Below are 14797 nucleotides of genomic sequence, written 5' to 3'. Positions count from 1 at the left end.
GTTAAAAAAGGCGATTATTTGCAATTTTTGGTGATATATCCGCCATCTTGGATTTTGGAACTGTGCAGTCCGGGAAAAAATTGGAAACAGGTAGTTTTGCAAACTATAGGGTCTGAAGAAGTGAAAAAACATAATTTGCAAAAATCTATATGAAATGTTCCAAAGACCTTTTTTTGCTACATATCGCCTGCACTATAAGAAGCTAGTCCCTCAAAATGTAATGCGATCGTTGAAATGCAAGGATAGAATAACGTTAGAAATAACACTATCAATACAGACATTTACATCGATAGTCTGCCGTTATAATTTATTTGCCTCGGGTGTACTTTGGAGTGGGTAAGACTGTTTTTAGTGGCAGCACATACCGTTGACTTGCGCTAGCCTAACACCTGCGAACTCTGAAATTAGAAGGACTGGATGAAACGTGTTGAAAACGGTCTCCACTGATAAATATCACACTTGCTTACTTGGAAATGAGGTCCTATGTACAAAATCCTGAACCACCCCTTAAACAGCAACTATGGCTATCGGCTATGCGCTAACACCAGTCAGCTGAGTTTAATTAGCGATAACATACAGAGATGGTTCCGTAGCCTCTTTGACAGCTCAGTGACATCAGGTATGTAAGCTATTTATGTTTTTGCCAGCTAACTTTTAACATGATCTTCATATTCATTGTGATGCTATATCGGCCTCATGCACATGAAAGATTAATATCATGCCGTTGTGTTGTTTAGAACACACTGTGAAATAAAGTTTTCACCTTACAACTTTGCTGATAACATTTCAAATAAATGCCAGTTAGCGCATTAGCAAGGATATTGTGTAAAGTATACTGTTGATCATGATGAGGCACCGAATCCACATTGTTATTCGATGCAGTTACTACCGTTTGCGTTGGCACCGGTGCCATATTAGAACCGTGTTTCAGTGCCCAACCCTAGTGTTGAGTGTGTTTCACTAATTCACGGATTGGGATAAATGCAGAGATCAAATTTCCCTCACGGGATCAAAAGAGTGTACTTATACTTACTTATATCAATCAGCAATGCTGCTAAGGGACTGTACGATATTTAGCGGGGAGGGCCGGTCGCCAGACGATCAGGTTAAAAATGTTCTGCCTGGCCCTCCCCCCTGGTCAAAATTTTTTTTCCAGGGGCCTCCCACCTACGTGAATCAAATACAACTGGTCGAAAATGACGTTTACAAGGTTAAAACGGCCAGCAAATGTCATACACACACGGGTACACACCAGTGTTGCGCGGGTTTGGTCACAAGCGGCCCGCGGTCGCCCGATATTTTAATCAACCCGACCGCAACTCGGACCGTGAATATAGGACACAATTATACCCGACCCGCTTATTTACAAAATGTGTGCTTTTGGTTATAGCGTGCATGCAGTGTGACAGTAGGCCATTTATGTAAAACAAACTAATTTATTTGCAAAACTTTATGCAGTAACTTACACGCAGTAGGCATGCAGGACATAATGTTTGCGCAGGAGAGAGAATGAGAATAAGAGCGCAAGCATGCACGCAACCAAGGATTAGAACACTAGGATAAGATTTAAAGGCCATGGACATACATTTTTCTTTCAAAAACAGAAATGGTGAGGCAAGGTAGGCAAGAGAGATACATTTCTGGTCAAAACGTTAGCGTAAGAACTGGTTTATAATGCTGAATGAAGCACAAAGCTTTACTAAAGCACATCCAGTGTTTAAAGGCACAAACACAACGAACTAAGGTAACTTTTATGCATGCGCGAACCTATAGGCTACATACCAGTAGATATGGCTGTGTAGTCTGTGCCATAACATTTATTCCTGCAGGCTGCCCGTTTTGGCTGTCATACTTTTAAATGGCTTAGCAAGAAGTAGGCCTACATAGACCATAACAGTCATCTTCTTTAAGAACTTTTCCCAATATTTATCATAGCCTATATCGCTTTTCCTGAAGGGGTGTCTTTATTATTTTAACTCGCGTCTTCAGCTTCTTTACTGTTGACTTTACTGTATTGATGCTAGTGTGATATTTTAAGTAGGCCTATTTGTAGAAAATATATATTTAATTAATTTTAACTGACCCGCCCGCAAATGACCCGAATATCATTAAAATATTTTGTTTATGACTCATAACCGCGGGTGACCGCTTAATTTCGCCCCCCCCCGTAAATATCTAAGAGGTGCGTCCTCCAGGCCTGTCCGAGCATCAGATATCCCTTTGCACACTCTCCCCTTCGCACGTTCGTTTACACGAGTGCTCAAGCGTGTCGTCACTGCTTTAGAGCTATAAATGGCTGTTCCACAGAGTTCGCCATCTGCAGCGTTTAGTTCGTCCGCTCTCCAGTAAGCTGATCCCCACAGTTAATAAGGCAATATGAGAATGTATAGCAACTCAGTTAGAACCAATGATTTATTCATAATGATTTTTCCATGTCGTTCCACTCCACGAGTTGGAAAGTTCAAATGAAATTTATCCCTCATAGTGTTCTGGCTAAATATCCCCTCCCTCTTTCACATGTCCAAAACAAAAACGACATTTGTTAGTGCTCAAAAACCTTACTGATGTGTTTTTTGTGTACCCATATGTGATGAGTACATGGAATGATGAAAAAAACAAAAATAAATAAGCAACGCTTTCCATAAAGTGTTTTCATCGTTTTACTACCAGATCTACAGCTTACAGTGCATGTTGGGTCTACTCTATGTACAGTCAGGAACCATATTCATTAACCATATTTCCCATGGACGCATATTTACAATGACAAATAATAGCCATAAGGACCTTCAAAATTTCTCAAAGGAACAGACGATTAAACATACACGCCAAAAAAATACAGTTAAGAGTCAAATAGATAATTGATACTTTCTTGATAAATAGCTAAATAAATGCAAAGGATAGTTACATTTTTCCTTCAGGGAATCAAAGGCATAGTGTCCACAGGGCATAACCCAACAGGTGAGGACACATGAGGAGCATTGGTGGAATCCAGTCTCACGTGTTCTTCAGTGGAGGAGCTGGCCATGAAGCAGGGGTCAGTCCCTAGGTCCACACTGGAAAAGTCTTTTATACTATTCTGGTGTCAAACCTTCAGGAGTCATTCACCAGCAGAGGAAAATTGGCAGCATCGGAAAGGGATACCCAGGTTATTATGACGCTGTGGACATCTGGAGGCTATGTCTCCTGCACGGCTATCTATCATCATACATTAAGTGCTTCCCAACTTTGTGACTTATTCTCATCAATCAATCATTTAAGACTGGCTTGAATACACTCAACATTGTTTTCTTTCAAATAAAAAAAAAAACCCTGTATGCTCACCTTTTAAAAGAAAGACATTTCAGTAGTTGTATTCAAAAAGAAAACTCAATGTGCCGTTCAAACCCTCACATCACATTGGTTGGATGTGATTGCATCTTTAGAGAGGATAGTAAAGGTGTGTCGAGACTGCCATATGCTGCAACCTGAATTCCCTGTAGTTGTTGTGGTGTCCACTCAGCCCAGGACCCTGCGGGGTCAGTCTGTTTTGTGATTATCTGGGCTGCTGACCGCGGCTCTTTCCACCCACTCTCACTGCTCTGCCATCACACCGCTCCTCCTCAGTACATCACAGCACCCTTTAAAAACAGTCTTCCAGCTGCGGAGAGGGGAGAGAGAGAAGGAATGAGTGAAAAGGGAGAGAGAGAGACAGACAGAGAGAGAGGGGAATAAAGAGAAAGGAATACAGTACCATAATGAAACAAAAGTCATACAAGGACTGCAGCACGCACAAGAGAGCGATCACCATGGATTCTGTGTCGCTTTTAGTGAATGTAAAGGCTAATGAGGTTAGGTTTAAAATCCAGCAAATTTCAAACAAGATGAAAGCTTTACCACAAAAGAGGAGATATTCAAACAGACGGGGGAAACAAAGAATGGTCGAGAACATGCTTGACTACAGCGCAGGGAAAAAAATGACAATAAAAGGGAGGAGAGGGAGAAAAAACCCTTTGAAAGATTAATTACTACATGTAAATTATGTAAATTATGTCCATGCAAATATTTCATGAGGACAATTACGGGAGCAATTAATTACTGGCCCCCACTTTTCTCATTTTTTTCATTTTCATTTTTTTACTTTTCTACTTCATTGACATTCAATTCAATTTCCCATCCGCTGCACTGGATGTTTAATCTCCCAACAAAGAGGGCCTTGTCACTCCCCGAGAGGTCACATACCAGGCCACAGGGGAGGTGGTGGGGAGATACAGAGGAGATTGGCACAAAATGGTGGCAACGCAAAGACTAGCGATAAGCAGACGTACGTTTGGGGTTTTAATCTGGCAAGACAGGACTATGAAGCTGTGGCCTGGCCTGATGTATATGTTGACAAACAAAATGTTAGTATTTTTTATAAGAACGTGAAGGGGTTTAGCAATCCATTTTCTCTGTAGGGATGTCTTGAGTTACATATTCAGTCAGAGGATCGTGTCAGTATCCCATCTGTGCATAAATAAGCTCACAGAAATTAATTTCAGATTTTTCTCAAAGAGAAATGGTGGAAAGCAATCTACTGTGCAGCAGACAATTAGCTGATGACAGCATACTTATGGCTTACCAAACCTTCCCTCTGGAGTCCATATCAAATATTCCAGCCTGAGTAGACTGACTATATGTGGCACAGGTTTGAGGCAATGTGTTTGCGTATTGTAGTCTTTATTTCAGTGAAGAGAAAGGGACAAGGGACAGACCTTGTATTGCTCTGTCTGTATCAGCTCTGCCATCACTGTGGTCACTCTCTATTTCCTGAGGGGAAGGATCTGCAAACAGAGACAGTACCAGAGACAAACCATCAGTCCCATTCACTCAGTTACAACACTGAACTATCATCAGTCCCATTCACTCAGTCACAACACTAAACTATCAGCAGTCCTATTCATTCACTTAAATACAAGACACAACCATGGAATGGTAGTCTAGGTATAAGAAACCGATTTTTCTTTTTTTTAGTAAACATAAAGAACGTTCATATGTAATTAGAAGATTTTCTATAGAATTTCAAAATTGCACCTCGGGCTGCATCGATACAAATGTTGAGCTTGTCCTTGGGTTTTATTTGGTGTTCACACGGCAACATTTAAAATGGAACAAAACTTGTAAACAAGACTCCATGTGCGATTAAACTACTCTCACATTGGTCAGATTGTTGCTTTGATTTTGACAGATGTGTTTGTGGTTTAGTGTGTTGAGTTATGGTATGATGTGTGAGGTGTCTGACCGTTGGGTGTGGCGGGGCTGGCCTGGCCAGAGGTCTGCTGCAGCGTCTGCTCCACCTGGTCCCTCCTCTTGGACTCAAACTCCAGAGCCTCCTGCAGCCGCCGCTTGCTCTTCTTCTCCTTCTTCAGGCGCTTCTGGATCAGGGCTGGGGTTCGCCATCACACACACACACACACACCACAGACAGGGATATATATATATATAGGGTTATATTCGCCATCACACACACACACACCACAGACAGGGATATATATATATGGTTATATTCGCCATCACACACATACCACAGACAGGGATATATATAGGGTTAAATTCGCCATCACACACACACACACCACAGACAGGGTGGTCATTTGTCAAAGTTAACTTCTTGTTACATTACAATACACAAATATTGTCTGTCTATTAAAAACAGAATTCTTTCAACCATCAATTTTATATTTATATATGTCTAATTTAGAAATTGACAGCCACACATAACATGTTGCGGAAAAATCCTGATTCCTTTGCCCTGACAATCTCAGTTAAGATGTCAGGGAAAACTTCATTAACAGTAGAGAGAGGAGAGGCAGATGAAACTCGCAATCAGCAGAATCACACAGGGAGGCTCCTACCCAAATCGCTCTGATGAACTGTGTGATTATTTAAGATTCACTAAGCTCCTCGAACTCCAAGGAGTATCATCACTGCAATCCTATTTACAGAAGCTTTTTTTCCCTCTGTGTGGTAATATCACTGGATGAGAATTCAGTTCCAAAGGGGTAATTCTGCGTAATGGTGTCTCTGCTAACTGAGAACAATGCTGAGCTTGCAAGTTCCGCTTTGCAAGTCCCCATGCAAAGACAAGTATTAAAACAAGGCAATAAAGGACTGTCTAATTAAACACAGCTCATTTGTGGCATGTTTGTGGTGTCTGTGCGTGTCTGTGCATGTGCACGTGTGTGTGTGTGTGTGCCAGTGTGTATGTGTTTGTGGCATATGTGTGTGTGCGTGCTGGTGTCACGCCACAGATTTGTATTGTGCTGGGTGTCAGTGGCTAATTGATGTGTGTGTGCAGATGGAGAGGAGACGAGCAGCTTTCCCAGCAGCAGTGCAGAGCGTTCAGAGACCGCGCACAAGCACAACCGTCTGCCGCTCTCACATCAGCTGTGTGTGTTGTGCTAAAAATATAATTAGTGGGGCTCATTACAAAGTAAACCCCTCTTTATTAGATAGGCCAACACATAATGAGAGCTGCAATGAGGAGGAAAAAGGAGTTATTTCCTAGTACGCTGTGTTCTTGTTTTAAATTGGGAGTATTTTTTATGAGGGTCCCACAGAACGTTGAAATACAGTGTTGTTAAAATCCACTGAAATAACGTTAATAAAGACTTACCGGTAGGCTACTCCACACACTCACGTGCATTTTAGGGGCAGCCGTGGCCTACTGGTTAGCGCTTCGGACTTATTACCAGAGGGTTGCCGGATCGAACCCCGACCAGTAGGCACAGCTGAAGTGCCCTTGAGCAAGGCACCTAACCCCTCACTGCTCCCCGAGCGCCGCTGTTGTTGCAGGCAGCTCACTGCGCCGGGATTAGTGTGTGCTTCACCTCACTGTGTGTTGAGTGTGTTTCACTAATTCACGGATTGGGATAAATGCAGAGACCAAATTTCCCTCACGGGATCAAAAGAGTATATATACTATACTATACTAAACATACCATAACTTGCTGTTCAGGTTCACATAAGCAATTTAACCGTACTCTTCCCTGTGTCTCCTCTCTGTTTATCACACACACACCTCGGTTCTTCTGCTCCACACACAGCTGTCTCTCGAGGCTCTCCCTCAGCTCCCTCTCCCGGAAGAGCTCCATCTTGAGCTCGGTCTTCTCCAGCTGCACCTGCTTCTCCTGAGCGCGCGCGTTATCGATGGCCACCTTCAGCAGACCCTGAACACACAGGGCAGAGCAATTCAACGAGGGCAAAGCACACAAACAGCAATAAGATATGCATGTTCAAATGTGTGTAAAATAGACTGATACAATGAGAGTGTGTGTGTGTGTATGGGCATGATTCCAATTGTGTTTGTGTGTGCAGTGCACACTTATACACAGTGAGATGTTATGGTAATAAAGATCAAAGGTGACAAATCTAAGGTGCTTGCTGGGCATAGTTGTGTGTGTGTGTGTGGTTAATAAGAAACACTCTTCCAACATATATAGGTATAGGTAGCTTATTGTGATGTGTCTAAATGTCTGATGGCTGCTTTACATTGATTGAGGGCTTGAGAGGGAACAACAGGGTGGCGAAAGGGAAATACTCATGAAGCTTTTACATCGCATGAAGCCACTTGCCTCTGAAGTGCTACCGTCCTCAAAGAGTGGCATGTTCAACAGCGAGCATGAGTGCATGACATTGAGAAAGAGTGTGTGTGTGTGTGTGTGTGTGTGTGTGTATTATTATTACAGTACATCTCTGTGCGTGGGCATGGAGGGCCCTTTCACCTGTATGTTGGTCAGCAGGGTCTCGATAGATGAGAGTCCCTCTGGGAAAAGCAGAGGGGAGGGGAAGCCCAGCTGAAGTGCTTGGCTGGACGGTGGGAGTCTCTCGTAGCTCTCCCTCAGTGTCGGGGGACACAGGTGACTCTCGTCTGAGGGGGCAAGAAAGAGCAACATGGAGCAATTCAGAGACCTGCCTTAAGACTTGCAGCAGCTGGAATTGCCTTCACCTCATATACATACACAGTGTAAGCATACTTTAGACACGTGTTTGATTTCAGTATTCCCATGGTTAAGCATGGCCAATGTTTGATTTCAACAGTCCCATAATAAAGTATTGCCAATCATAATTGAACACAAATGTGAGAAACCCACAGAGGAAGAGCAGCCATTTCCCCCCCCCCACCCTCTTGGTGTACGCGTCGCTCTGCGTGTTCCACTGGATGTGCCAGAGTGAATGTCAGAGAGCAGAGCTGGACTCTGCGGATGCTGCAGTCCCTGGGAGTCGGGCCCGAGTGATTCTAATGCGATCCGTGTCGCCGGCGCTGAATAAATGTCAGCCTGCTCATTTGCTGAGTCAAATGAACTCAAATATCTCCTTTCACCTTTAAGCAGTAAATCCACAGTGGATTCCGTTACACAGAGAGGAGAGAGAGAGAAAGAGACAGGAGGGGAAGGATGGCACCAAATAGATTGTGTGTATGTCTGCATGTGAGAGAGAATGAAAGAAAGAGGAAGGGAGGGGAGGGGACAGAGAGAGATAGAGAGGTAAGACTTATCCGCACTTCAAATGAAACAGAAAATTAAATTAAGCCCATTTCTTTTTTTAAATTTCAAATAAAGCCTCGCTCCTGCACATGTAAGGATTCTCTGAGGTGAGGCTCATTGTCCATTAGAGTCTCTCACCTGTGCTGCATAGATAATATAGGTCTCTGCTCGAGCCATTATCTCCTTGCTGCTGATGGTCAGCACAGCAGGCGAGTGTGGAATTACTCGTATTGTGTGTGTGTGTGTGTGTGGGGTCTCTGGCTTCAGGAGCAGATGGGAGGTGAGCAGAGAGAACATACGCGTGTCCAAATGTATGCGGGAGTGCACAAGACTGTGTGTCCAATTGTGTTTCCATGCGCATGTTTATACACAGTGGGGGTATGTGTGTGTGTGTGTGTGTGTGTGAGAGAGAGAGAGAGAGAGTGAGCACATCTCTGCAGTGCTAATAACATGTGGTGTTGATGCTAATGAGAGGCCTTGAAGGGGGGGCTGCTAAAGGTGACTTTCTCCTCAAACACTGATGCCAGATTAGCATAGCGCCACGCTAGCATGTGTTTCCAGAGGTCTCTGACACACAGACAGACACACGCACACACACACGCACACACACACACACGTGCGCCCCACTCTCCATTCCCACTGTGCGGTAGATCTCAGCCCATTACTATCATGGCCTGATTAATGCAGATCTCCATCCTTTTGAACCACACTCATGAATACTGGATAACTATGTCTTACTCTTACATTCCACAAAGAGAAGCCGTATTTTACACTGCACTGACATGTAATTGTATCAAAACATTGAGACCTGTGCAGCAATATACATACTGGTAAGCTGCTCAGTTATTACAATACTGCAATTCTAAATTTTTCATAGAAAAAGTGAATAAGTATGATTCATTTACTTATGTGACTAATGGCTTATGATAAGTATGATTGTAGCTTTTTCCAAAATCAGTCTAATTCCGATTAAATGTTCTAGTCATTCTACTCTTACGAAACCTCTGCTCTTCTACTCATTACCCTCACCCCCAGTAGAGCATTGTATTTGGGTCTGTCCATCTGTGTGTGTGTGTGTGTGTGTGTGTGTGTGTGTGCGTGCGTGTGTGCGCGTGCGTACGTGTGTGTTTGTGTGTGTGTGTCCGCCCACTTAAAAAATGCTGTGACTTTTTCCTCCTGTTGATCCAGATGCATAACCGGGGCGAGGCTCTACCGTCGCCTGATTACTCTTGTTAAGTGTTTTAGTGGAGGCAGCAGTTTCAAAGATCAGAGATGAGTGGTTTCACTGTAGTTATTATTTACACCATCGCCATCTACGTTGGGCAGGAATCACAGACCGCACACATCAATCAGGCCACGTTTGCAGATTCTGGAAAGTTCCTACAGAGAGACACTTTATCAGGCTGAATGTTCCCAGCTCTATGATGAGCTCCTCATGGGATATCCATGCCTGGTGTGTTGAGATATTGCCTCGCCAGGCATGCCTGATTCTAGATACCAAAGCTCTGTAGAGAGTGAAGACTTAGTGAGCTTAGCTCTTACTGTGATACGCACATACAGTGTATAAACACATATAGCTGCACTGATAAATGATATCCGCAGCTGCAGAGTGCAGTCTCCTCTCTGTGGAAGCCTACTGTAGTTGGCTGCATCACAACAAGCAGATGTTCGGATCTCACCTTCACTGGGGGCCGATAAGATCTGATTAGATTACACACTCTCAGCCCCACCCGTCTCCCAGCATGCAATGTGCTGACCAAAGCATCTTTCCCCTCGTCCGCCCCAATCTGATCCTCACATCTTGGCAGGGCTAAAAAGCGTCCGTCACACTCAAGGTGTCTCAAAAATGAAAAACCTCTCCATGTATTCATTCCTCCACCCCGCAACGTACGTGCACGTGTACACACACACACACACACACACACACACACACACACACACACACACACACACACACACACACACATACACACACACCACACACACACACACACACACACACACACACCCTGTGGCATTCCTGAAAGCATCCTGTTTCATGGAATGTGATTAGCAGAGTGCCGTGGTGTCGGAGCACGAGCACTCAAAGGGAAAGAGCCGGGACCCTTGTAGCTGAACTACGGTGCCCCTAGAGGGACAAATTGTGTGGCATCAGCAGTTTTTGGCCCAGCAGCTCCAAATCTGATTGATCTTATAGCGAGTTATTATTTAGCACACGCACACTCTCTCTCTCTCTCTCTCCCTCCCTCTCCCTCTCCAGAAGAGACCACTGGCAGGCTTGTTTGATCATAAACAGCTCTCCTCCTGCAAGGTCACGCGTTCCCTTTTTTCTTACTTTCTTTTCCTCTCCGCCCCCCATCCTCTTTTAAATCCTTTTGGTGAAAGGGGGGCGTAAAAAAAAAGAAAAAGAAAAAGGCCTTTGAGGTCTGGCGCCTTTGACACGCTCTAGCCGAACCAGGGCTCTGTGCTTGTGACACTTCCAGGGTCCCTCTACGGAGGCTAAGAGCCTGAGTGTCACTCCAGTCAGTGCCGGAGTGTGCAATCGAGCTGTGATTGATCACAGATAGTCCAGCGCCACACTCCCTTTGAACAGATTCCCAGAAACACTGAATCTCTCGCCTTGCACAGGCGATTTCAGGGAAACTTGTGATTTAAGTGCATTTACAGTTAGTGAAGGATTACTCATGAAGCAGCAAGTGAGCAAAGGCTTTGATCACACAGTCACCATTTTATGCTGGTTCTTTGTAAAAACTATAATGACCCAAATCTGCACTACAGATTACAGTTACAGGGGAAATTCTACATATTTTAGCAAAGCACAATGATGTGAAGTGATCCGTTTATGTAGCCTACTAAATTACATATTTAACGATTTTTGTTACAGAAACAACCTCAGGATTCATCATTGATATGAAAAATTGTGGAAATGTGCTCACAGCTAACCTCAAAAACTCATTTGTAGAAAATCTCTCAACTAAGATAAATGGGAATATAATACCTTCAAACCTCATTAACTCACATTTAATGATTAACCAGACAAGCACATCATTCTACAGACCTGCAGCTCAGGCAAAACAAATGGACAGATACAATCTGAACCATTTTTATTGTCCCAGCTTGTTTCCTGGTGACACTTAAGCCCAGGATTGACTAGTAAAACCAGGATTTCACTTAAAGAAATTCAATGGGAAAAAATAACAAAATTATGTGACATTCTGCTCATCTGAAATACTCATTATTGGATACAACCCACCGCACTCCATGTAAGAGGGTGTCTGGGCATTTCCGAAGGTAATCAAGTTTACACTTATTTCTGTACATACAAACGTTAGCAATCAAATGCCTCGTATTTGTCTGCAAAAAGAAAATCATCGCATTGGAAAACCTCCAGATTGTGTGCAGTAGAATTAGGATGCGTTCATCTCACTAATTTAATGCACCATATACCATCTCATCACTATCATCGCTCTGAGTCCCGTGTGACTTTTATTAGCGCGCCGCTACTCTGTTCATCGCCGCCGCTAAATGTTATTGGTTTTGCTCCTCTCTCTCTCTCTCCTCTCTCTCTCTATCTCTCTCTCTCTCTGCCCTGTCTAACCATGGGTAAATAAAGCAGATCACCGCTGGCCCCCACTGCTCTCTGTGATGAGGGACCCCCCACACAAACTAGCAAACACACATGCACACACACCACACATAAACCAGCACACACACACACACACCACACACACACACACACACACACACACACACACACACACACACACACACACACACACACACACCACACACAAACGTACACATGCTCAAGCACACACTGACACATGCAGCAGACACATGCCACATGCACACACATGGACACACCCTTACCCACCCACACACACACACACACACACACACACACACACACACACACACACACACACACACACACACACACACACACACACTGAGCACAAATGTTCATGTCTGTGCGATGAGTAAATTGTGCTGACTACTTGCCCTTGCCGAGTCCTCATTAAGCTAATGAACGGCTTCAAATGCAGAAGCCAAACAAGGGTTCGGGGAGGTTATTACGAAAAATTACACCTCCAGGAGAGCACAGGAAAAGCCTTGTTCATTAATTCCCGGTTCGGCAAATCGCTAACTAATTTAGGCCCACTGCCTTCCTGCCTTAATGGGTTATTTTCATAAAAACGTGCGAGGTGAATTTTTCTCTCTCTTTCTTTCTCTCTCTTTCATGCACTCTTTCTCTCCGGACTCACACAAAGAGGACCCTGGCTGGGGAGAGCTGACGAGACGATGCTGTGAATTTAGATCAGCACAAATGAAGAGCAGCTCACAGTAAGAAGAGCACCCCCCTGCCCTCCACACACACACACACACACACACACACACACACACACACACACACACACACACACACACACACACACACACACACACACACACACACACACACACACACACACTCATGGAGTAGTGCTCTATACAATAATGCAGACCCTGGAGTAGGAAGCTATTCAACATTTGCACTACAGGTCAAAAGTCTACAGGCACAACCAAAGAGGAGAGGAAATGTAATAGAATTCATGGAAATTCAACAGTAAAGGAAACCAACTCCACTTCAATTTTACATAACAACATTAACAATTCACATTGCTCCAGGGTGCTCAACTAAACTTGGCTATACTTGGAAATGCCTTGGTGACTTCCGTCCTAAGGACTGTGCACTGACCTTTCTCTGTGGGTGACCTCTTGACCTCTGTCTGCTGTCTGTTGTCGTGGGTGGCCAGGTCTCCTTCCTTGGGTCCTGGGGGACCACTCGGGGACAGTCCCAAGAGGGCGTGACCCAAAGATAAGCCATTCTGGTGGACATCTGAAATATCACACACAAACACAAATCATGAAGTTCATCCAGCTATCTTAAAAGCAGATAATATTAGCTTTTTTCCCCTTTGGGGCTGCCAATGTTTTCTCAAGAGGAGAGCAAGGGCATCTCTACAAAATCTTCTCATTCAGACAAAACATATGAGGGACTGTGGGAGCACAGAGGAGTCTTTTCTTGTGTGGAATTAAAGGAGTACTCACTGAGCTCACTGAGTAATCTCGGTAAGAAAAAAAGTGAAAAATAAATAAATAAATAAATCAGTGCCACCTAACTCAAGTGATCCTGCTAGTGGCTATGCAGCCAGATGGCTACAAAGCTAGCTTTGTGGGCATCACTTAAACTGTTACAAGTGCTGTACAACATGAACAGGGTCTTTACATGACACCACTATGCATGTTTAACTCAGTAATTGTGAAACAACAATACAAATCCAGTGTTTGTACAGGCAATTCCCTCGGTTGCTTCATATAGCCTAAAATCCATACCAAAGTCGAACTTAAGCCTTCTCCCATTTCCACTGAGAAAAAAAAGTGAAGTTTATTTAAGAAAAAAAACGATGATTGAGCATTGCAATGGTTATATATTAATATATAACCATTGCAACCATTACCTCAGTACAGTTACGGATATTCCGAAGTAAATAAATGAATCAATATGGAAATACATAAATAAATGAATGAATAAATGAAACAAGGTAGAAATACATCAATGAAGCAATGTGGATTTGCAGAAATAGATAAATGAAATAATGTGAAAATACAGAAATAAATGAATAAATAAATAATTGCAAAATTACCAAAATGTGCCTCGTAACGGGCTCAAAATCTCATTATAAGTGCTGTGCAGCATGAACTGGGTCCTTACGAGACACCACTATGTAGCCCCCTGGCTGCATTAGCCGCTAGCAGGATAACTTGAGTTAGATAGCACCCATTTTTTTTGTTCCCCTACCGACAGTACTTGGTGACCTTGAGCAACAGGGCTCTATGTTAAAATGTGAGTGTTCCTGTAAGGAGTCCTGGTTTACAAAACAAACTGACAGACACAGAATAATAATCTATTATATATATATATATATATATATATATATATATATATATATATATATATAAAGTATACTATATATATATATATATATATATAGAGGGACTAGGTGTTCTAATGCATCAATTTTTTTCAAACTGTTTATTGTTTATTTATGTTTAATTTATTCAGTGTATTCTTGTTTCTATTTAAACTGATATGATCTATGTAGATAGATACTTTATTGTCATATATGCATTTCTGCCCAATGAAATTCTTGAGAGTAACAACACAAATGTGACTTATTTCTGATTCAATCACCCCAGTTTATTTGTCTGTATGTCGTACGTGTTCTGTCCGACGAGCTCTCGGTGAGGGCTGG

General features: G+C 43.1%; 1 protein-coding gene across 3 annotated transcripts in view; it reads right to left on the bottom strand.

The window, feature by feature from the left end:
- Window positions 1-2422: 2422 nt before the first annotated feature.
- The window catches only part of dachc (dachshund c), a 38654-nt gene continuing 26279 nt past the window's right edge, over window positions 2423-14797 (bottom strand). Inside the window, exons 5-11 of one of the 3 annotated variants that reach the window (XM_076303690.1) lie at window positions 14737-14797; window positions 13240-13380; window positions 7740-7885; window positions 7037-7184; window positions 5258-5401; window positions 4731-4799; window positions 2423-3637 (exon numbers count right to left, since the gene is read on the bottom strand). The exon at window positions 14737-14797 is cut by the window's right edge and continues 102 nt beyond it. In XM_076303690.1, coding sequence (XP_076159805.1) covers window positions 3600-3637; window positions 4731-4799; window positions 5258-5401; window positions 7037-7184; window positions 7740-7885; window positions 13240-13380; window positions 14737-14797 — 747 coding nt within the window. In that variant the 3' untranslated portion in view covers window positions 2423-3599. The remainder of the gene's footprint in view (window positions 3638-4730; window positions 4800-5257; window positions 5402-7036; window positions 7185-7739; window positions 7886-13239; window positions 13381-14736) is intronic. The other 2 variants (XM_076303691.1, XM_076303692.1) reach the window with 2 other exon arrangements.

This window comes from Alosa pseudoharengus, unplaced genomic scaffold (genome assembly GCF_046254945.1).
Source record: "Alosa pseudoharengus isolate Yale_2024_CS ecotype anadromous, Long Island Sound unplaced genomic scaffold, YU_APseudo_1.1 YU_APseudo_1.1_scf_24, whole genome shotgun sequence".
Classification (NCBI taxonomy): Eukaryota; Metazoa; Chordata; class Actinopteri; order Clupeiformes; family Clupeidae; genus Alosa; species Alosa pseudoharengus.
Note: the sequence above shows the minus strand (reverse complement) of the source record. Positions and strands in the feature narration are given on the sequence as shown.